We start from the raw sequence: 23,086 nt of genomic DNA, 5'->3' as shown, positions 1-23,086 counted from the left end.
GCCTTAAGGTTGTTTTCGTTCACATTTCAGGTGGAAAGAACATTCATCGGTTCCAGCATTTAAAATGGAGTGTTTTTATCACTGTGACAGTGAGATTTGAATTTTGGGAGGTGAAATAGAAACAACAGGCAATCTGAAGCCTTTAGCGTTGCATCTCCAGGGAATTATAAAATCTCCAGCCTTCAAATGATGTCACTTTTACACCAAATGGACGCACCAAAAAATAAACCTTTGGAATATCATTAAGTTACGTAACAGTTGCACCCTCTGAAGCTCCTATTGCCTGGAATGATGGCATTTTCCTGGTCCACTCCTGCAGCGCCACAAGAAAGCTGCTACATGTCAGCCAAGAACAAACCGATAACCCAGAGCTGGCCCTCATCTGGGCCACATCCAAATACTCAACCGCACAAATTACTGCAAATGGTAGTCAGAAGTTCTGACTCCAAACCGTTACCATTAAGTCCTGTGTTCACTAACTTCCATTTCCATCCATTTTCTACTACTTATCCTTTTAAGGGTCATGGGGGGCTGGAGCCTATCCCAGCAGCCTTTGGACGTGAGGCGGGGTTCATCCTGGACAGGTCGCCAGTCCATCTCAGGACCAACATATAGACAGACAACCATTCACACTCACAGTCACACCTACAGTCAATTTAGAGTATCAATCAGCCTCGTCCCCTCTTGATGTCTTTGGACTGTGGGAGGAAGCTGGAGTACCAGAGAGAACCCACGCAGAAACTGGGAGAACATGCAGACTCCACACAGAGAGATCCCGAGCTGGGAACCTTCTTGCTGTGAGGCGACTGTGCCGACCACTGCACCACCGTGCTGCCTATTCAATAACTTGTACATCATAAATAATCTGGCTAAAGAACCCTTTTGTTAAAGTTTCAACTAATATTAAGTCTTCCCAAACAAACCTGAATCTTCTCCTTTTCCTAATCGATCCTGTGATAAACTGCGGTTCAGTTTCTGTCCTTGGAAATCTTTATGAGGTGTTTTTGTCATTCTGCTGCTCTGCTTCTTTTGACCAGTTTTGCTCCTTCATAACTCAAAGTGAATGCCTTTTATTAACTAGGCACAGGAGGCGGCAGCTCTCACACAGTTTAAGGCACCTGAACATGATGACTAGAAACTTCAACCTCTTAACCAACATGCTGTGTTCTATGGAGATAGAAGCAAGGTCAAAGCTTTAATTCGTATTAAACCATGTGTGGAAGAGCTGATGAATATCCTGCTTTAACATCCTGGGAAAAGAAACAATGTTAATAATAATTAAAGCTGCAAGCAGCGTTGTTACGGGCCTTCGCCTCCTCGTGTCCAACAGGGCAGAGCAGGATGTTGTTTTACAAATCCAGCGATGCAGGGTGGAAAGTGGTGAGGCTTGTCGTTTAGGAGATAGAAGCCTCAGTCTGACTCAGAGGGTGTGTTTCCACTTGCTCACTTCTGCTCGGGTCGTGTGGGGTCTGGTCTGTACGGGTGCGTTCCCACTAGCACTGGGTACCATGTCAGCGTGGGTGGACTCACTGGACAAGAGTTCCCGGCGTAATTTGTGTGAAACACAACAACAACAATGGATGACATGGAGGCGGCGTCATGCCTGCTGCTCGGTCAGGGGTTTTTGCTTAAACTAAAAGTAAGGGAGGATAGACAGGCAAGGCTTCATGCAGCGAAACAGAACACCCAAGAAAAGATTAGAAGACTTTACTAAGCAATTACCAGTATTCTGCTGAGGCTGATGATACAAGGTGGATGACAGGCCTCAGGCCTTCACAGCCCTTTTTCTGTACCTAGGTGGCACTGTTGAGCAGAATGTTAAAATTTTTTCCGTCCATCCATCCATTGTCTTACGCTTATTCCTATTAAGGGTCGCGGGGGGCTTTCATTCTATCAGATTTTTTGCTGGATTTGGTGAGTTTTTGAGTGTGTTTAGAGGGTCAAATTAAGGTTCAAAGATGGCGGTGAAGAAACAAACAAACATACTATAACAGTAACAACAAGTTCCTTTGGACTCAGGCCTGAATAATAATAAAAAAATACAGGTCTGGCAGGTCAGCCTGGTCAGCCTTTAGTCTGGATTTGTCAAAGCAACAATCAAGGAAGGGCATGTTTGAAACGTCTCTATTCAACATAATGAATGTGAACCAGGGCTCAGGGCCTCCTAGTGGCTGTGCAGCTCTAGATTCACCTTGATTGACCTCCCTCATGTACAAGATGAAACCTTAATTTTAGCCATACCCGAACAACCACACCTCACTGTGAATGCTCAGCTACTGTTTCATCTTTTAATTTTAAATTTGAAGGTCAAAACAGAAAATTAATACTTGAATAAAAAAAAAAGAGAGGGCCTGATTACAATTTCTTACCAAAAAATATTTTAACCTTAACATTATATTTCTGTTTGAGACTAGGAGTTGTGGAATTTACTGGTAGCACCGGAATGCATCACGCACGTCCTCTCGTGGCACCTGTTGCTCCACTACGTCATGGGGTGACTAGGATTTAAAAAAAACCATAGCTTTCAACTTGATTAAACACAGAAAGAAGAACATGTATTTATTACTTTGTTGCAATGTTGTTGTTTTTTAATTGTGAACGAAATAAGGGAGGAACTTCCACATAATGGTGACGATGAAGGAGCTGTCGTCAGCCAATCGCCTCCGGAGCGGCGTCCCCTCCCCCAGCCTCCCCCCCGTCCTTTCCCAGCAGTATGGCTGCCATGGTGTAGGCTGAGTGCCACTATCCCATGTCAAACTCTAGTTTCTTACAATTAAAATATGTCGGCAATGTTTTTTTTTAAAACGTCGGTAAGCAGACTCCCGCTCGGTGTCTCTCGGCGGTTGTTCGGCCGCTGTTATCACACCCAGAGAGGCGTTTATGGCTACCAGCCCAAACAAACCGACCAGGACCAGAAGTTGCAGAGTGAGCGCTTCGCTGCTCTGAATCAAGGTCAGTACGGGACCAGTTCTGGTCATCAACTACTCCACGTCACCTGATATGAAATTAGAATATGCAAAATGTTACATCAGCGTAAATGATCACTGCAGCGAGCAAAAAACAACAACAACAAAAAACAACGTTTAATTCCACTGTAATTACTGTTTATTGAGTTGAAGGAGCGATCCCATGTTAAGTGAACTTATTTGTCAGCTAGCTCGAGGCTCGCTGTAGTTTTAGGTTAAAGTTGCTGCAGCACACACACACACACACACACACACACACACACACACATACACGGTGTGTTTTCGTGGCAGCTCGTCCTGATAAGTCTCGGTTGTTTTGGTTTGTGCTCAGATCACGGTCTGGCTCGTCTGGTGGAGGCATATAGAGCACATGGACACAAGGCTGCTAAAATTAACCCTTTACTCCCCGACAAGCCTGTTGCTGACACCATCCCGGAGATTAGCATGCTAACTGGTAGCATCAGAGGGCAACTCAACACATCGGGTGAGTAGGGTGAGGGCGGGAGCTCGCCCAGCATCACTGCATCACTGCATCACTCCACCACATGCAATGAAAGGAATGAATGAAATATCTCTTTCTCAGTAAAAGAACAATGTAACAAAACAAAACAAAAGCTTCGCAAATCCAAATTATAAGCACTTTTTATGCAGAAAAGCTCTCATGCATTCGATTGTAGTTCTATAAAGTTCATTTGTCATAGCTGATCTACGTAGCGGTGGAATAAATAGACTGTTCAGTTTAATTCAAAGCAATACGTAATGAGTTTTATTTGCAAAAGAAGCTTGTTATAAGTAACCGGTAAATACCTGCCAGTCCAGAATGGAGGGGAAGTTTCCCCTCTGCGGTCATTATACAACCACTCTAATGTGACGTGTAATTTAATTGCAATCCTGATTCAGAAAAGATTTGGTACTGAGTGGAATGTTCACTTATAAAAGAAGTTCACAGATAAAGAGTTTATTCTTCATCGGTCTTTTTTTTTTCCAGAAAAGCTTTCTGTGCGTCATAGATTTGACTCTCACTTAGTGCTTTGAAATACAGTTTATTCAATAACCTTTTCTTTTTAAATGTATTTTTTTTATTAATGCAGAAATATGTGCTGCTGAAAATTGCTGCAAAGGGGGTACTTCAATTTGTTGTTTTTGTTCTTTCGTTGTTTTTGTTTTTCGTTGAACAATTTTATAAATGAAAGATGGAAACCTAATTCTCTGACCGTTCTTGAGAAGAAATTTCCCCCTGAAATCTACTTGGACAATGTTTGTCACAATGTATGTGTTGACCCTTTGATGGGCTGGCGACCTGTTCAGGCTCCAGCCCCCCGCCGTGACTCTTAACAGGATAAGCGGTAGAAAATGGATGGATGGATCAGGTAAACCCAGATAGGTTTGTTCTGGGCTCTGACCAGCAGGATTGAAACTCACCTTCCAAAATTTGGAAAATGACCCTAAAACTGTTTTTTTTGGAAGTTAATTCAACAGATGTGCGTTACCATGGGTCATTGCATGTGATCGTGCAGGACTATGGCATTTTGGCAAGGCGGTGGCTTCAGTGGAGGAGGTTCAGGCCTACTTGGAGGAAGCCTACTGTGGCCACCTGTCAGTGGAGACCAGCCAGCTGAGCAGCCTGGTGGAGAGGGAGTGGTTCGCTGACCGCTTTGAGGAGCTCAAGAAGGAGCGTTTCTCCCCTGAGGAGAAGAGGCTGCTGTCTAAGATCATGCTGGAGTCCCAGGTGGGTGAATGCACATCCTCTTGTTCAGAAACCTCATCTCATCTCTCTATTTCTTTATCTTCAGGAATTCGACCACTTCTTGGCCACCAAATTTTCTACTGTGAAACGTTACGGAGGGGAAGGAGCAGAGAGCATGATGGGTTTTTTCTATGAGCTTTTTCACCATTCAGCCCACAACGGAGTCACCGACATTGTCATCGGCATGCCTCACAGAGGCCGCCTCAACCTGCTGACAGGCCTGCTCAAGTTCCCACCAGAGGTTAGACAGCCACCAACGCCACATTCATGGGAAGATGTCTCCTCCTGCTTATGCTTTTTGTTTGTTCCGATTGTTTATTCCGTACAAGTGAAGTCAACAGCCCATCAGGATGTCGAGGCCAGCTGCTGAACGTGAAATAAATCACAATATAAATAAAAAATCAGAGTCAGGGTTTTCTAATCTGAGGCAAACTGGAAAGAACAAATCGCTAAATCAACAAATTATGTTGATGAGGAAGTGATTGCACAATCATACTACTGCTGCTCAAGACTCAAACAGCACTTATCAAATACTTGACAAATGATTTTAATAAGCAAAGATCTCTGGCTGAGAAGAGAACCCAGCCTTTTAATGTGTTACGGGTTTGAAATGTACAACCACAAAAGAGGGAAGTCCTGAGAAATATTCACTGAGAGAACAACAGTTGCTCGAGAAGTTACTGAGAATCATTCTATTTAAGCCAAATGATTTGGACCGAGCCCTGACACGTTTGCATGTTGGGGGGGGGGAACAGAAAATGTTAACAGAGCCCCCTAGTGGGAATGTACAGAAAATACAGAGTAGTAAAATAGAGAAGCAATGCTCCAAATGAACCTCCGTCCCCTCCTCCACAATCTGTCTTTCTCTAGCTGATGTTCCGTAAGATGCGCGGCCTCAGTGAGTTCCCCGACACCTCACCTGCCACCGGCGACGTCCTCTCCCACCTCACCTCCTCGGTGGAGCTGGATTTCGGAGCTAAACACCCTCTTCATGTCACCATGCTGCCCAACCCGTCTCACCTGGAGGCCATCAATCCTGTTGCACAGGGAAAAGCTCGAGCCAGACAGCAGCTCAGGAAGGAAGGCGACTACTCAGCTGATGAGAACACCCACCCGGGAGACCAAGTCGTCTGTCTGCAGGTGGTGATTCACACACACTTTTTTTCAGTTGCTTCCATGTCAGGTCTAGTTTTTACTCCTCGACTGGAAATATAGGACCCCCTTCTTTTTATTACATTTAATTGCCCCCTGTATTTATATGAACATGTTGTTATAATAGAAGTTTCTCATGAGCCAGCACACCTACATGAATGAAAAAAATGCAAATTACATACATATTTTGAGCCTGAGTAGTCATAGTAGAAGTATGCTTGCTAACTGCTAATGCTACTGATGCACACTATTGATTAGCTATCCGTATTGTTAATTCAACTGATAAATGTTGACAGGGGCAGCACGGTGGTGCAGTGGTCAGCACTGTTGCCTCACAGCATGTAGGTTCTGGGTTCGAGCCCCGGCTCCAGCACGGGATCTTTCTATGTGAGTCTCCATGTTCTCCCTGTTTCTGTGTGGGTTCTCTCTGGTACTCCAGCTTCCTCCCACAGTCCAAAGACATCAAGAGAGGACGAGGCTGATTGATACTCTAAACTGACCGTAGGTGTGACTGTGAGTGTGAATGGTTGTCTGTCTCTATGTGTTGGCCCCAGATGGACTGGTGACCTGTCCAGGGTGAACCCCACCTCATGTCCAAAGGCTGCTGGGATAGGCTCCAGCCCCCCATGACCCTTAAAAGGATAAGCGGAAGAAAATGGATGGATGGATAAATTTTGACATAGATTTCTGTTCATTCAATATGCGGACATGAGAATGTCTATTTTTAATCATCAGATGCTTGAGTCATAAAACCTGCAACCAGAGATAAAAATGTTGCCCTCTCCATGGGCACCCGAGGGTCTGACGCATCTGTTTTAAACCATCTCCTTGCTTTGTTAACCCTGTTCTCTTCTCCACAGGTCCACGGTGACGGCTCTTTCACGGGTCAAGGGATTGTTCCTGAAACGCTGACCCTCTCAAACCTCCCTCACTACCGAGTCGGTGGGAGCATCCACCTCATTGTGAACAATCAAGTTGGCTATACTACCCCGTCGGAGAGAGGGAGGTCATCTCTGTACTGTAGTGATGTCGGTAGGTGAAACATGTAACATTTTACATTATATTACAGCTTTTAAAGCAGCATTGTGTAGTTTGTTGTCTGCTGATATGCTGTTAGATATGGAATCCTGGTTCATGAAAATCTGTATGATTCGTTGTTACTGTGACTGTCGATGTGGACTTGTAGAAGTTCCGTATGTGTCAGAATTAAGTTGCTAACGGCTAAGTAGCCAGCAGTAGCTGAGTGTCTTGTGTTTCTCTTCTTGTCCGCTCCTGAGAATTCTATGCTAGCTCCTAGTACATGAAAGGAGCTCTCACAAACTCCCTTGCATTCAGTAAGCAGACGCACTGAGCTGGAGGGAGGAATGACACCAGCTCCATTCTCCGTCTTTGCAACTCCTTATACTATTGGAATGTTAAAAATACTGCACAATGTTGCTTTGTAGCAATAAGAAGCAATAAGACATTAATTCTCAGTCCTCCCTATCAAAGGAAAGATGGTGAACTGCGCGGTGATCCATGTAAATGGCGACGATGCCGAGGATGTGCTGCGGGCCAGTCGGCTGGCTGTTGAGTACCAGCGGCTTTTCAGGAAAGACGTCATCCTGGACTTGATCTGCTACCGTCAGTGGGGCCACAATGAACTGGACGAGCCTTTCTTCACCAACCCGGCCATGTACAAGATCATCCGGTCAGTTCGATGTGCAGTAAAAGTATTGGCTGGTTTTTATTAGTCATGAATTGTGTGACTGCACAGATCTGCCTGTGTTGCTCTCAATCTAAAAGTATTCCTGCCAATAAACCCTTTCTCTGTCTTTTTACTTCCTTGTTGCTTCCTTGCAGCTCCCGTAAGAGTGTCCCTGACTTCTATGCAGACCAGCTGATCTCCGAGGGTTTTATGACAGAAGCTGAGCGCGACGAGATTAAGTCCAAACACTACGCAATGCTCAACGACAAGCTAGCGAACATGACCCTCTACAGCCCCCCACCCATGAACCTGCAGGGCCGCTGGGGGGATCTGGTGGAGCCGCAAGCCAGAGTCACCACATGGGACACGGGTGTTCCCATCCCCCTCCTGCAGTATGTCGGAGCTAAGTCTGTGGACATCCCTGACCACATCATACTGCACAGTCACCTGGGGAAGACCCACGTACAGGTTAGACCCTGGCGTCTGTCGTGTGATCTTTGTTGGGTGACTCATGAGGAAACATCTAGATGATGCTTTGTTCCTCCTCAGGCTCGGCTGAACAAGCTGGAGGAGGGGACCAAACTGGACTGGTCCACAGCAGAGGCCTTGGCGTTCGGTTCCCTACTGTGTCAAGGTCAGTGTGTCAGAACTGCACCAGAACATTCTGTGTTTGTGCCAAAAAATAAAAATAAAAATTAAGATTATTGTTGCAGGTTTTGATATTCGTATCAGTGGGCAGGATGTGGGCAGAGGCACATTCAGTCAGCGGCACGTCATGGTGGTGTGTCAGGACACCAACGACATGTACATTCCTTTAAACCACATCAGCCCTCAGCAAACGGGTCTCCTTGAGGTACCACCAGATCACACCATCACTAATAGCATAACTTACATTTTTATACTGCTCACGTTGTGTGCCTTTGCTTGTGTTTAGGTGTGTAACAGCCCACTGTCTGAAGAGGCGGTGCTCGGTTTTGAGTATGGTATGAGCATCGCTCAGCCCAAGCTCTTGCCCATCTGGGAGGCTCAGTTTGGAGATTTCTTCAACGGCGCTCAGATTATATTTGACACTTTCCTCTCTGGAGGTAAAGTCCTCTCCACATACCTGCTCATACTTTTACTACCAAGAGGGTCGCTAACATAATCCAATATAATCTGGGATCTGTGTTTCCAGGTGAGGCCAAATGGCTGCTACAGTGTGGGATGGTGATCCTGCTGCCTCACGGCTACGATGGAGCAGGACCTGAACACTCTTCTTGCCGTATGGAACGTTTCCTCCAGGTTGGCCGGACAGTAAAATCCTGCATGATCGTCCTGTGTTGCTTAATGATAAACCAAAACCACTTTTGAAGTTTAACGGTAGTTTAATGTTTTACGTCAGCCAGGTGATGGTTTGGCACTTGTCAGCTCACAGTCATGAGGCAAGTGACAAAAGGAAAAACATGATTACACACCCACATCCATTGTGAATAGTTAAACATGTGATGGGGCATTGGCGACAGTCCGTGTGACTAAATACAGTCAGAAACCCAGCAATTGGTACTGTTTTTCCTGGTAATCAGATCTGCTGCACACACACACACGGATTGTGCATTTTGGAAAGTGTAAGATGAGGCACTAGCTGTCCGTGTCAGAGTGATGGAGACGTCAGTCAGCAGTTGAGCACCAATGGGAGGTGATGGACCAACTAATCAAACAGCGTTCTCCACTGCCGCCATCATCATCTTAAAAAATAAGTGTTTATTACCCTGGGAGAGATCCATATATTTCTCCTAAAGAGGTAGATTATTTGATATTTTTAGGTTTAATTTTAGATTTTTTGTTTATCGATGCTAAAAAAAAAATGAGCAGAAGTGCGCCTGCCTTCTGTGACTGTCAAAAAGTCTACATAACGTTTATGACAGAACAGTTGGACATTTAAGAGCCCTAATTCAATGATGTCAGACTAGTAAGAACTTTGCCTCTTCGGGGAGAACGAGAGTACAGCAGTAACACACATAATCAATATCTAATCCAGAGAAAAGAGATAATGTGTCTTAATTGGCCTCCAGCACTCAACAGACAAAAGACATCAGATTTAGATTGCCTCTTATTCATTCAGTCACTTGCTCCATTGTAAACAATCAGCGTTTTAATGAGTAATGGCGAGCAGACACTCATGCATCATCGTCGTTTTGCATCATCTCTGATAGGTGTGTCGCAAAACAGTTACTTTAACATCTATAAAATGTGCATTGGTGGAAATTAGTGTGCACTTCAGACAGAACAGGACGTGTTCCTTTCTGCTGTGAGGGGATATACACATCTATCTATCTAAATTTATGAACACATGTATAAATTTACACACACGCATATGTAAATAAAATCTCTAAGTGTCAACATATTACAAGGGGAATTGAAACACTTAAATAATGTAAATATTGGGCATTATATAGTATAAAGGGTTGGTATTCAAGGGATTCAGGGGTCTTTATTGTACCATTTCACATTTTCATCTTAGTGGTATGAAATTTGGACTCAGGTCCCGGGTATTGAGGCACAACCTTCTTTTTTTTATTATTTTTTTTAAATGCATTTGTGTGTGCAGTGATAGTCATGCCCCTTCTGATAGAGTTCTACCAGTGCAGCATGCTTACGGCAGCACCAGAAGTGATCTATCATCATGCAAAGATAGAAAAATATTACATTTAGAAGAAGGAAAACAAGACTTGAGGGCTTTGTGAAATTCTGTTATCAGTACGTAGTTGTAGTGGTAGTCGAGGGCCAGTCGTTGGGTAAGAAATGATATCCAGGTGTGATATCCCTTCTTTACTGAGGGAGGACACTGTGTTTCATGTGTTTAATCACTAGCATGTGGATCTAGTTTGTTGGTCTGGTTCACCTGTGTTTGGAAGGACGATGTCAGACTTTCACAGCTCAGCTTGTTTCTGCTGGATAACCAGAACCTCCAAACAACCTGTGCTTAAAAAAACAAACAAACAAACAAAAAAACCCCACAAAACTAGTGCTCAGGCAAAGTTGCCGTTTCCAAATCTAGCCAAGTTGCAAATGATTTGTCACTCCTCCCGTCTGTCAGATGTGTGACAGTAAAGAGGAGGGTGTGGACAGCGACAACGTGAACATGGCTGTGGTCAACCCTACCACCTCCGCTCAGTACTTCCACCTGCTGAGGCGACAGATGATCCGCAACTTCCGTAAACCTCTCATAGTGGTTGGACCCAAGACTCTACTTCGTTTCTCTGTGAGTCCTGTAATGGTTGGATGAAAATCCACTTTTTATTTATGTTTCTGTTTAAGTGGTTGAGGAATGTGTGCTGTTCTTTTTCCTGCAGGGCGCTGCGTCCAGTCTGGCTGACATGGCACCAGGAACATCCTTTAGACCAGTACTGGGTGACACTTCAGTCTCAGGAGAGAGGTAGGAACAGCTCAACATTATCACTATAGTTGGAAAAAGGTCTGATTTTCTATTTTAATGTACATATAACAGTTGGAGAAAATGAAAGGCAAGAGTCTCATAAAACTGTTTTGTTGTTCCATGCAGTGTCCAGAAGGTGGTGCTGTGCTCAGGGAAACACTACTATGCCTTGCTGAAAGAGAGAGACTCCGCAGCAGCCAAGCAGGACACGGCGTTGGTCCGAGTGGAGGAGCTGTGTCCGTTCCCTCTGGAGGCTCTGCAGCTGGAGCTCAGAAAATACCCCAATGCCAAAGGTAGAGAGACTCTGCACTGACCTCTGCTGTCTGACTCTTAGAGCTGCAGCTTCTCTCCTAGCAGGCTTGATGACTTCATCTGGGTTGTCATGTCAACGCTTACGCGTGCATTTAAAAAAACAAACAAAACAGACATAGCTATTTAACACACAAATGAACTTTGACACATCATGAATGTAATTTGTCTTGATGAGAGCACGTAGCTTTAGGACTCAATGTGTTCCTGACCACATCAACAAACCCCAGGAGTGACCCACTAAAAATGTGCCAGTTGATTTGATCATGAAAAGTAGGGAATCTATGCTTGTCCATGTGAATTTCCAGGTTTGTGTTTTCAAAATTATTTTGTCCAAAGAAATCCAAAATATTCTATTTATAGTTCTCCTACGGGGTGACAAGCAGATGTTGCATTCAAAGTAAAATTCAAGGTAATATGTAAAATTAGTCATTTTAACCATCAGATGTTGATTCACCTCATCTCTCAGGTCGTAGTTTGTAACCCTTGTAAGTCTACTTTCACTACAGTGCCTCGCTGCTGAAACTGTTTCCTAATGTTTTACAGGTGTCGTCACAATTGTTCAAAGCATTGTCCAACTCCTCATCACGTAGTTGTGCTCCGATGGTGAGAGACATTCTCACGATCACCTAAAAGAACGAGAAATGTCACAAAAACTAATTTCTGCAGCAGCAGGTACAATTTTGGCAACTTGAATGAAATAATTACAGAAAGAAAAGAGAACAAAATGTAGAAGCTGTTGCTGTTCCCACAACTGTAATCGAAAATCAGGACTAACAGACAATCGCCATAGTTATATTCTGGAAGATTGTTCCAGCTGGTAATGTGAAGCAGATACACGGATAGATAATTCTCCATGTTATATTTTAATCTTTGTCTTTTTGAAATAGCCACAAATACAAGTACAGACTGGGTCATTTTTAAGCATTCAATCATGGTAAGACACCACCCACACTACAAGAACTTTCTCCATCAGTATAGATAATTATAGGCATAAATGCAGGTGCTTTAATCTCCGTTAGAAGGACTCGGTCGATATAAATCCATTGTCTGGAGTTGATCTGCAGATATGCCATCGCCTGATTTTTAGCAGCATGCAAATTCTGGGAGAGCAGAAATGACAAGAGTGACTGGAGCTTTTATCGTTGGCCTCAGTTGCCTTTTCACACTCAGATGATTAAAAAGAATCACTTATTTAAAAAAAAATCAGTGGTTTGATTTCTATAGGACAGTGAGGGTGTGACTTAATGGTGTTATCTTTCTCATCCGCTGGCTCCCGCGGTCTTGAATAACACCGCAGATGTCTGACTGTTTGAAATCATTAGAAACACTTGGAATAATGTAGGTGTGCATGCATATATATATATATATATATATATATATATATATATCCTTGTTCTGGATGATTTAGACCTTTTCTTGCAGGAATGTTTCATATTATACCTTTTTAAAGTTCATGTAAGGAAATGTATAAAGAAAACAGATGCATGAGTGCATCAGACAGTTAAATCTAAATTATGAGCTTCACAAGATTATGATTCACTGCCAGGAGTGTATCTGTGTCTGTTTAAAGCTGAAGTCAGTCGAGTTCAAAAATGAAAAATCCCTTGGCTTCGGAGAGCTTTATACTCTGTATAATGCATGACACCTCTCTGTTCTTAGACCCTCAATAAGAGCGAGGGGGAAGAAAACCTTTCAACTGGGTAAGAATGGAACAAACAGCCTAAACGGCAGCGTGCCATTTTCAGAACTGGAGCCACCCGTGCTTCTCAAGTTGTCTACGAGAGCGAGCCGAAGTCCTGATGTCACCTCTCAGCTCACATCACTTTCAAAGTTTTGGAAAGGAATTAAAGCTCTCAACTAGATTTTCCTCTTCTGAAAAAGCAAAAAGCGTTCCTTTGGTTTAGATGAAAATCTAGAGTATCACAGCACTTTTTTTTTTTTTTTGAAGGCTTAGGGATTCAAGATTAAAAAAAAAATCTTAGGGAATTTTTTACATGTCATCATAGCGATTTGAAACGAGAGGGGGGGAGGTGGAGATCGACACGCAACAAAGACCCTGCTGCCGGAACTCGACTTTAACAGTGATGTGGAATGTTCTCCAATGAGCCTCCGGGGCTTCAATGGAACAACAGTTCATTAGTAAGAGATTCAAGAAACTAGCGCTGGAGTGTGAGAGCGCACTCATTACAGGAAATGGCTTCTGCTTATCTGTGATAGCCACCAACTCTCTCATCTTCTGAGAACTTCATTCTCTCCCTCACGTCCAGTCTCGTATCTCTCTTCAGCTGTTCTTTTGTTTCTTTTCTTTAAAGGTCGGTGAGAACAAAAGTTGACAAATTCCATCAGTTTTGAAATATTTTAAATTGTGTCTTGACAACTAGTCAGGATTGCCCAGTGGGTCGATTTTGTGACCTAAAAAAAACTCTCCAAAGTTTCCCAGTTCTAGTTTCACTTCAGCTCTGTGGTACTTTTCACCTGAACATCAGTGTACAACCGGGGGGGGGGGGGGTTCACCCTGGATGGGTTGCCAGTCTGTTGCAGGGCCATCAGGAGGAGTTGGGGCCTCAAGGAGACTTCATGGTCACTGGAGGAAGTGAGGATAGAACAGCAACCCTTTGGTCGCTAGACGGCCACTCTAGCGCCGAGCCATGCCGCCCCCATCATCAGCGAACATGTTTGTGTGAATTCACCCTGACTTTCTTAAAAACATTCACCCACAGAGTTTGTTTGGAGTCAGGAGGAGCCTCAGAACATGGGTCCCTGGTCTTTCGTGGCGCCCAGGTTTGAGAAGCAGCTGGCCTGCAGGGTGAGCTTCAACTAACAGGAGATGGATGGTGGAGCATCACTGTTGGGACATGAATTGCTAATGTTGCTGTGTTTGCGGTCCCTCTCAGCTCCGGTTAGTCAGCCGACCTGCTCTGCCTGCTCCGGCTGTGGGTATTGGAACCCTCCATAACCAGCAGCAAGAAGCCATCCTCAAGGCTACTTTCTCCTGAGACCCAGAAAGACTCTGAGCCAGAGCAAAGACTACATCAGGACCACACAACACTCTGTATCTGCCGTGGTCCTCCCACCATCGATGCTGCAGATACGCGGGACCTTCTTTACAATATGAATAAGTGGTTTTGAAATGAATTGGCCAATATTGCATAGACATGGAGAAAGGACCCGTTAAAGAGAACACTGATGGTAATTTTTTTGTATCCTAGTTTTAATTGTAATTGGTGTGAAGCCCTGAATGTGATATTGTCACTAATTTGACCCTCCTGTTTGATGTAGTTGTTTAGTAACAAAGCACTGTGGTAAGAAAGAAGGACGTCTGCTAATTGTCTCAATCGATGAACTCAATCGAGGCCTTAGAGAGCATGTTTACACATTGATTCAGCACTTGAAGCCAGCCATTGTATATCTACGAGGGACGATTCAAGCAGGTGCTGAGCCACAACCGTTTCTGTGCGTCAGGAATGTCCTAATCTCACACACGTAGCCTGTCTGAGGGATTCAAACCATCGGTGTAATTTGTTAGACGGCTGCCGTCTTTGCCGTAAAAGACGGAGTAGTTCAGAGGACATTAACGGTCATCGACTTGATTTTAGAAGGAAATGAAACTGTTTCTGATCTTTTAAAAGAGAATTGTTACCATGGAGACAATTATATATTTAGTATTAAGTTATGGAAAATATATTTGGCCATTTCGTGGTACTGATTTGTTCTAAATGGTATGTTTTACAGTGACGTAAAGACCGGAGTTCAGAGCAGTGCTATCAAAGGGCTGATGTAAATAAACCAAATCAGGAAATATTTTCAAATAAATCTATTTTCACTTCGTGCATTGTGTTAGGCTGATACATTTGTACTTTTTAAGGATATACTTTAATTATCTTGCACCTTTTTATACACAAAATGCAGCAGAAAGTGTACATTTTAAATTTAAATCATAAAATTGAATAGAGGTTGTAGTAAGAATCTGTCATTGTTAAAACTCTGCATCTGAGATGGTTCTGGTTGACCCACTGGGAGGAGTAGTCACAGTGCGTAAAATAATGTCATTTCCTGTTCCCACCAGGTGGCGCAGTGACTAATCATCCCCAAAATTTAATTACTCTTTCTGGGCCCATTCTACACCCCTCCACCAAGTTTGGGGATAATTGACCCAATTTTTTGTGTAATCCTGCTGATGGGTAAACTAACAAAACCAAAAACATGCATCCTCTGGGGAGGTACAAAGTGTCCGCTCGGCAAAATTATAATCCAAGAACTGCAACAGTGAGAAAATATCACACACTGGTATTTTAAAATTGCACAAACAAATGCAAAAATAGAAATAAAAATAATAAACTGAACACTCTTTTCACCCCATCAGCTAGTCTAAACCCTGACCCTCCTCCTCTTCCTCGATGCGAATTCATTAATGACCTCATCACTGGAGATCTGCCCGGCAACCACATGGTGGGATACTAACGACAGCTAGACCACTGAAGCAATCCTGTGTCTTAATGGACCTCACCAGCCAAGTCTTAATTGGTTTAAATTAAGTTAAGCTCCTCTCTGCTGCAGCATCTCTGCTGCAAATAGTTTATATGGCACAAAAACACAGAGAAGAAGTTCTGACGTCCATCGCTGTTATTAACAGTTCACCCATGTATTCTGGACTGAGATTATTCAAGGCCTTGGAGACGAGGAGGATCTTGAGTGGAATCTCTGATTTGATGGGAAGCCAGAGTGATGGCATCAGGACTCGGGTGGTATGAGGTCTCGGTGAATAATTCCGCTGCAGAGTTTTGACTTGCGCAGTCTTGACCTATGAGGGAGTTTAGAGGACTGCAGTAGTCTTACCGACGCCAGCTGATGAAACTTGACTTTTGGCAGTTGAAATGTCTAACATGTTTATCAATTTTATTTATTTATTTATTTATTTATTGCCATGATCTAAAATGACACCCAGACTCTTAGGTGAGTTTTTGTTAGCAGCAGTTGTTTGTTGGCTGCTCAAATAACATTTCCTAGAAACCACAATTGCAATAACTAAAGGCGGTATAACAAAATAGGAATTCACCTTAACTGAGCAACATAACCCCAGTTCTTCACTTGGAAACTAAGTGATGTCACAGTGTTGTTGATCAGTTTGGGTAGAATTTTAATTCTCTACATCAGGTTGTACATATTCATATGATCCTGAACATTTTAACTGAATTTAGCTTGTGGCTAATTTGTTGGCAGGTGATGTACTGTAATCATAACACCGTCACCAATATGCTGCTGTTGGTGCAAGTGTATGAGTATTCCTCCACGTTTTATACAAAATTTGGAGGCATTTTAGCACATGAAAAAAAAAACTGCATGTAAAAAATGGAGGAAAGTGAAGGGGCCACCCGCTGTGCCTGGGGCCCCACAGCTCACAGCTACGCCCCTGCTTGTTTCAATTTCACCATGTGAACATCTGGTGAGGAGAGAAAAAAAGACCGACTGTTTCAGTGACAGCACAGGTAGGGGCCCTATTAGTGGTCGGACTTTCCACCGGGACGGTGGTTTTGGTGCAATGCGAACTCTTAACCGGCTGATTGTGGATGTCAGATCGACAGGCAGGCGGGAGCAGCAACCTCCCACTCCTCCTATTGCTATAACAACCGCGGGGCGGGCGGTGTGACTCGCTGCTCGGATGCGACCGCCAAGTGTCATCCTCCTGCAAGTACCCCGACCTTACCTCACCGTATGAACGCCGCCCGGAGAGGGGGAGGAGGAGGAGGAGGAGGAGGGGAGAACCCGTCTTCCCCGTCACAGAGATCTGAACCGTGGGGAGGCTCAGGCTCGGGATCCGCTTCGTCAGAGAGATTAGTCTAATAACCTCCCGGGGTCGGACATACCTACCTCTCCTCTCTGGGCTCGCCTGGCTGCGTGCATGGGCTGAGGACGTGAGGCTCTCGTCTTGGAGGGACACACAAGTCTACTACTTTTCCTGGAGATTTGTTCTCCCCACCACCACCACCACCACCACCACCTCTACCCCGGCGCGACATGGCGAAAGAAAACGGCGATGGGTCTTGGAAAAAGCATGTGGATGACATCAAGAAAATATTTGACTTCAAGGAAGTCCTTGGAACGTGAGTATCACGATAACGCAGCCTTGCAGGCACAAAGAAAGTTGTACTCACACACGTCAGATAAGAAAGCAATTGAGGGGAAATCCGGTTGACAGCTGTTGAATATTTGTTTTAACTGCTCGATGCTGACGGATAGAAACGTGGCCTTCGTCAAGTTGCTGCTCGTCAGTTAATTGTGCAATAAAGAATCCTTCTTGAGTGAAGTCATGCACGTCTGATGCTCCTCCTCAAATCATTCAGAAACTACTGCGGCAGGTTTTTATTCTTCCTCCACGAATACAAATAGACGGGTGCCGGCAGCCATTGATTTAATGCAGCATACCTTTGACAAAGACAGCTGGGCTTCTCTTTGCACAAATGATGATAATCAGCTCAGGCCCTCCCGAATTAAATCATCTGGGATGACTTTTATGTGCTCCACCACAGCCACCCTTCCAGACCTGACATTAACCGGGAAAATAAAAGATGTTCATGAAGTCATCTCTGCTCTGACCGTCATGTTCGTGTGGTTGATGTACTTTATGTTCATGATATTTTTTTGGACCAAAGTGCAAATTCCAGAGTTTATTTTTGGCCCTGACTTCATTTCTTCTCTGAATAAGTTATGCTGCAAAAAAAGAAAAAAAAATCCCCCTAAAGGCTTCCCTTAAGAGAAAGAAAGCAAAAGAGAAAAGAAAAGCTCCCTAAAGCAGCACGGTCAAGGTTAGGCCACGCTGGTGTGACAGAAAGCAGCTTCTCTTGTGATGGATTGCTGAGCTAAGAGCTTTCACACACGTAATATTTCTCATTGTCCTGCCTCACTATGTCCCTGCGCTCCAATATATTGTTTATGATATTGTGGATTGTGTGTGTGCGTGCGTGTGTGTGCGTGTGGGGAGGGGGGTGGTCTCAAGGAAGGAAGGAAGGAAGGAGTCTCCCTGTGGAAATATTCTGGTTTTCTCTATTTAGCCTCAGAAACTGCCATGAATCTAGATTAGAATTTAAAAAAAGGCTTCTGCTCTCCGATGTTGTAGCTGGTAGAACCGACGTGTTGTGCTTTGCTGTTGTAGGAACTGAAGTTTGTGCAATCTGCACCCGCTCGGCCGTCTTAATCGTCTCATTTTGTGTCACACTAAGCTGCTTGGTGTGACCTGTTTTTTTGTATGTTTGTTTATTTGTTTTAATTTTGGTTGTTGTTGTTTTTTTGTTTTTTTTTACTGAGGAGAAGCTTGACAAAATTTTTCCTACATGTTGATGAGCCGCGAAGCGCTCAACTCTCCAGCTGTGGTACTGAAACCTTCAAAGGTTCCTACCTGGAGGCACTTCTGATTTCCCCAAGGCTGTCGTTTATCCGTGAAGTCTCTGAATAACACCAGTGAATCATCACGATTTACTGTCCGCTCAATGGCCAGGTTGACACATCCTTCGCCCACGACCTGAAGCACATCTGACTGTGCAGCCTTATGTTTTATAATAGAGGCTGTGTGCACTCATCCAGATTGACTTGAACTAAGTCTCATTTACTAGTTGCTGCGTGTCTTAATCAGGGAGCTCCTTGTTGAGCAGCACAGCGGGGTTCACAATAGGCCCTGCAGCTTTGCCTGAGGATTATTAACGGACAAGAAGGAAGGATTGTTGCCACAGGAAGATTATCTCCCTCCTGCACCTTTCAACTGCAGGTTCCTTGTCATGTTTCCTCCTCAGGATCATCCCTCTGTGGCCTTCTAACACCAAATAAAACCCACTCATCAGTCATCGGAGGTGCAAAGTTAGTCAAATTCTCTGCTTCAAATGGAATGTCCTCGTGTTGAATTGACGCCTTTTCGGTGTCGAGACACATTAGAAGCAAAACAAGCATGAAAGACTCAGCACAATACATTATATTATCACCCCAGAGAGAATTGCACTTTGTCCTAATTACAATTTGAAGGTACATAATGTAAAACCTTAAAGGAACACAGCAAATTTTGGGCAAATACAATTATTTGTCATCCTCACTGAGTCAGACCAGAGGACAGATACCCTCCTCTTCTGTGTCAGTGCACTGGAAAGCTGAGATTGTCAGAGACCAGCTAGTTAGCTTAGCACAATGCATGGGGGTGGTGGGCAGGATGTGTTTCCATATTTTCAATGTCAAATGGCTTAGGGCCAAGGTCTTGATATATCCAGAAGTAATCATCCTCATCCGCTCTTACAAAGTGGGCCATGATTTACCAGTAGCAGTCACTCCTTAAGCCGTTTTGTTGCACAGAGACCAGCTAACTGCTGGTTACATTAGCACAATGTATTGCGCTGGATGGGAAATGTTAGCAAACCCTTATTAAAGGATTTTCTAGTAATGGAATGTTGAGGTCTAAAAGTAAAATAGTCCGCTTTTGTTGGCTGAACTACACTAAAAAACAGAGGAAAATTAGAGAGCAACTCACCATCAGTGTGAGCCCTCAGTCTGTTTCCCTGGTGATGGCGTGATGTGTTGGGTGGCACAGTTAAACATTAAAATCTTTTTTTTTCTTCAAAATATTGTACACTGAGAGGGGCCATTCTACTTTTATTTTTATGATAAACATATTTTGTAGTTCAGCTGTGTAGCAGCTGCCTCTGCTGACACAACGCAGGAAAAATACAAGAAGCTGGTTCTTTCGAATGCGTTGAAAAGAACAACGCCGCCCCAGGTTTTGAAGCGAAAGCACTGATTTTGACAACAACAGGGGGACCAATGACAGCCAAACATGTTTGAACACGAGACCTTTAATTCTTCGGTGACATCCTTCATGCTTAAGATTGATCTCATTACTGTCCCTGTTGAGCCTTGCCCAGGTAAACACAGCATGGTGGCCTCAGGTGACCATACTGATACTGTTTCCCGCCCTCACGCCGAACAACATCAGTCCCATCCTAAATGGCCTGTGTGGGACTACAGTAGAACTGCTGTAGATAAATACATCAAGGACAAAGCAGTTGCTCAAAGCTCTTGGAACTAACACCTTCTTCAGCTGATCTTTGTTTTTACTTGCTTGCAACTTAGTGCAGTTGTATGAGGCTGCACCTCTGGTCATTCACCCGAACCAACGTATGGATAGTTGTGCCCAGCCCTCAGCAGCTGTATACATGCTAGAATGCAGTTGCTAACAGCTAGCTTCGCCTCTCCCTCGGGAGAATCTACGGTCACTTGCATTCACGTATAATTCTACTTGTTCTCCTCCACCAACCATTTAGTCAGGATCAAAAAAACCTCGCTCAGACACAGCTAGGAAAGGGGAAGTAAGTCTTACGTGATAGATGTCAACACAGAAGTTCTGGGAAGTGGAGCCTGGGGTCCTGTGGTAGCAGAATGGATTGCATCACACACGAATGCCTCTGTTATATTAACCCATCTGCAGGATCCAAAGTTAAGGTGACCAGTTTCCATGGTGAAACACGTGAGGGATGCAAAGGAGGACTTGATGCCCATCTGTAGAATTCTGATTGGAGTCAGATTTCAATCTCCAAATATGATTTTGATCAAATCAGGTTTCATATGAGGTGTTTTTTTGGGCTGTTCCGACTGTGTAAAATCAATCTGTGTAAGCCAAAAATCTGATTTGCACTGGCAATCTGAACGACACATGGCTGTTCATCCTTCCAGGAGCGAAGCATCCATGACGCAGCTTCACTTTACCTGCTTTATTTCCTTTATCAACAACAGCCAAACCAACCGTATCGCTGCTGTAGGTCCAGAAACCTCTGATTGGTTTTAAAGAAAATCAGGCTCTTTCCTGATTATCAGCTGGTGCAGACAACCTGCTGTGTGAACTCGCTTTTTTTTTTGTGGTGTTTTTTTTGTAAATTAAACTGCAATAAACTGACAGATTTATATGAAGCTCAAGTTCAGGCTTCATCAGATAGATTGATAGAACTTTATTGATCCCACAACGGGGGAATTTGTGTGTGACCACAGCTCAGTTCCAAGAAAGAAAGAAACAGCAATTAAGATATATCAAAGAAAGAGAAGAACATTATATACAAAGTTACATATGTCCAAGATTTGTTCAGATTTGTCTTTTAAAATGACTGATTACAACTTGTCATACTTAAACTTTAAAATGTGTTTTTTCTAAAAACACGAGGACATTTGAAATTAAAAATGAAGTGCCTATTGCTAGGGGACATCCTGCAAAGGGGAATGGTTTGATTTGAGCAGCAGCTGGAGGCCGGTCTTCGTGCGAACTTCATGACTGATTGGATATTGAGTTTGGTCGCCGGAAGCCTGCAGCAGTGTCAGTAATTCTCTGGCCACACTTCTTTCCAGTGTTTCCCTGCAGCAGCTGTTGTTAGCTAATGAGATCTTAGCCACTGAAGCCAGTCCTCCTACCTGACCACTTGCCTTGCAGCTAATTTCAGAGCTTTAAGCTGCTGACGCTCTGTGGAAGCAAATTAAGTAACCTGACCACATGCACCTTCGGAGATCCCAGGTGGCAAGTTCTGCAAACCCACAGATGCAGCCAGTGGAATTATTTTATGACCGACTTGCTCTTAGAAACGGTAGCAGAGAATTTCAGAGAGAGGTTTTTTTTTTTTTTTTATAAGGTGGTTCCTCTAAAGATTTGCCTGAAAGCTGACAAGTATATTTTTCAACCCAGAAGTGTCTGAGGCTGTACATTTCTTCGTCACGCTTCCTTGCACCAACATTTAGCACCTTGCAAGTTGATATGCCAAACCTGTTGGCAAAATTCTGCCTAGTGGCACCTTTGGCATACATAAAGCATCATTAGCATTCATATGGAGTCCTGTTTTTGTTCATCTGAGGAATCTAGGTTTCAGATTCCCCCTGTTTTGAGCTCAGCTTTTCGTCTCCACCATCTCCTGAGGTTATTACTCGGCGCTGTGGCTGCTCAATGATCCGCCATGTTCCCCTGCTAGTCGCTAACTCTGTCTCTTGCCTGTTAAAGTGTATCTGCATGTGGTGTTTAATGGCTTTTAGAGGCTTTTTCTCTCGCCTGAAACAAAAGGAGAAAGTGGTGGGCTTGAAAATTAAAACGAGGAACTGAAAAAGGATGAAATGCTGTCTGCAGCTGGGTCAGATGATCTGGATCACTTGTGGCCTTGACAGGAGTCAGTTTCTACTTCCTGCTTGTAAATAATCCCAAGAGGGCACATTTGATCCAGTGCTGCACGATTAATCGAACTGCGGCATCAGCCTGCACTGTTACACATCAGCAAACAAAAACAGGGTATGTTTTTAACACCAATGCACAAATGATGCACAAATGCAATTTTCTGTAAAGATATTTTCTGTTTAGTAAAACATTGTCATTTTGAAAACAGTACTGCTCAAATATTTGCTTTTGTATTTTTTTTTCTGTGCCACCGTAAGTTTGTTTTTCAGTTGAGAAATATACATCTTAAAAATTCGAAGTAATTTCTGAGCGTTGCTACAGGAAGTTGAGTCACAGTACCGTTCATTTATTACATCACAAATTGCAATGTTTTGTTTTTTTTTTGTATTTGCAGTATGACCTTTTAACCGAGTCACGCAGCACTAAATTAAGCTACAGTATTTTAATCCAGTGACTAAAAGGTGACAAAAAAACCCGCTGCTTTTCAGTTGAATCCTCTCTGAGTGCTTTGTCATGTTTTTGCAGAATCCCATTTTCTGAGATTAGAGTGCTAAAGTTGTTCTCCCTTTGGTTCCACTGAAGGTCCAAGCTGCTTAGCTGCAGCTGACTCATCCCTGTCCTTTTGTAGCCT

At 43.7% G+C, this 23,086-nt stretch overlaps 2 protein-coding genes across 2 annotated transcripts in view; both read left to right on the top strand.

The window, feature by feature from the left end:
• Positions 1–2,689: 2,689 nt before the first annotated feature.
• dhtkd1 (dehydrogenase E1 and transketolase domain containing 1) lies at positions 2,690–15,109 on the top strand. Its single transcript, XM_086209378.1, has 17 exons — positions 2,690–2,952; positions 3,298–3,450; positions 4,484–4,695; positions 4,760–4,954; positions 5,584–5,853; positions 6,726–6,897; positions 7,357–7,555; positions 7,708–8,020; positions 8,102–8,186; positions 8,266–8,405; positions 8,487–8,637; positions 8,727–8,833; positions 10,629–10,793; positions 10,885–10,967; positions 11,094–11,260; positions 14,000–14,085; positions 14,174–15,109. The coding sequence occupies exons 1-17, from the start codon at positions 2,781–2,783 to the stop codon at positions 14,273–14,275; spliced, it is 2,772 nt and encodes a 923-aa protein (XP_086065504.1). The 5' UTR covers positions 2,690–2,780; the 3' UTR covers positions 14,276–15,109.
• Positions 15,110–16,825: 1,716 nt separating this feature from the next.
• camk1db (calcium/calmodulin-dependent protein kinase 1Db) overlaps positions 16,826–23,086 on the top strand; it is a 23,515-nt gene continuing 17,254 nt past the window's right edge. Inside the window, exon 1 of the mRNA XM_086209376.1 lies at positions 16,826–17,380. Coding sequence (XP_086065502.1) covers positions 17,295–17,380 — 86 coding nt within the window. The 5' untranslated portion in view covers positions 16,826–17,294. The remainder of the gene's footprint in view (positions 17,381–23,086) is intronic.

This window comes from Aulostomus chinensis, chromosome 7 (genome assembly GCF_037954235.1).
Source record: "Aulostomus chinensis isolate RoL2024-O1b breed Wild chromosome 7, RoL_Achi_v1.0, whole genome shotgun sequence".
Lineage (NCBI taxonomy): Eukaryota > Metazoa > Chordata > Actinopteri > Syngnathiformes > Aulostomidae > Aulostomus > Aulostomus chinensis.
This window is presented reverse-complemented; position numbering and strand designations above follow the sequence as displayed.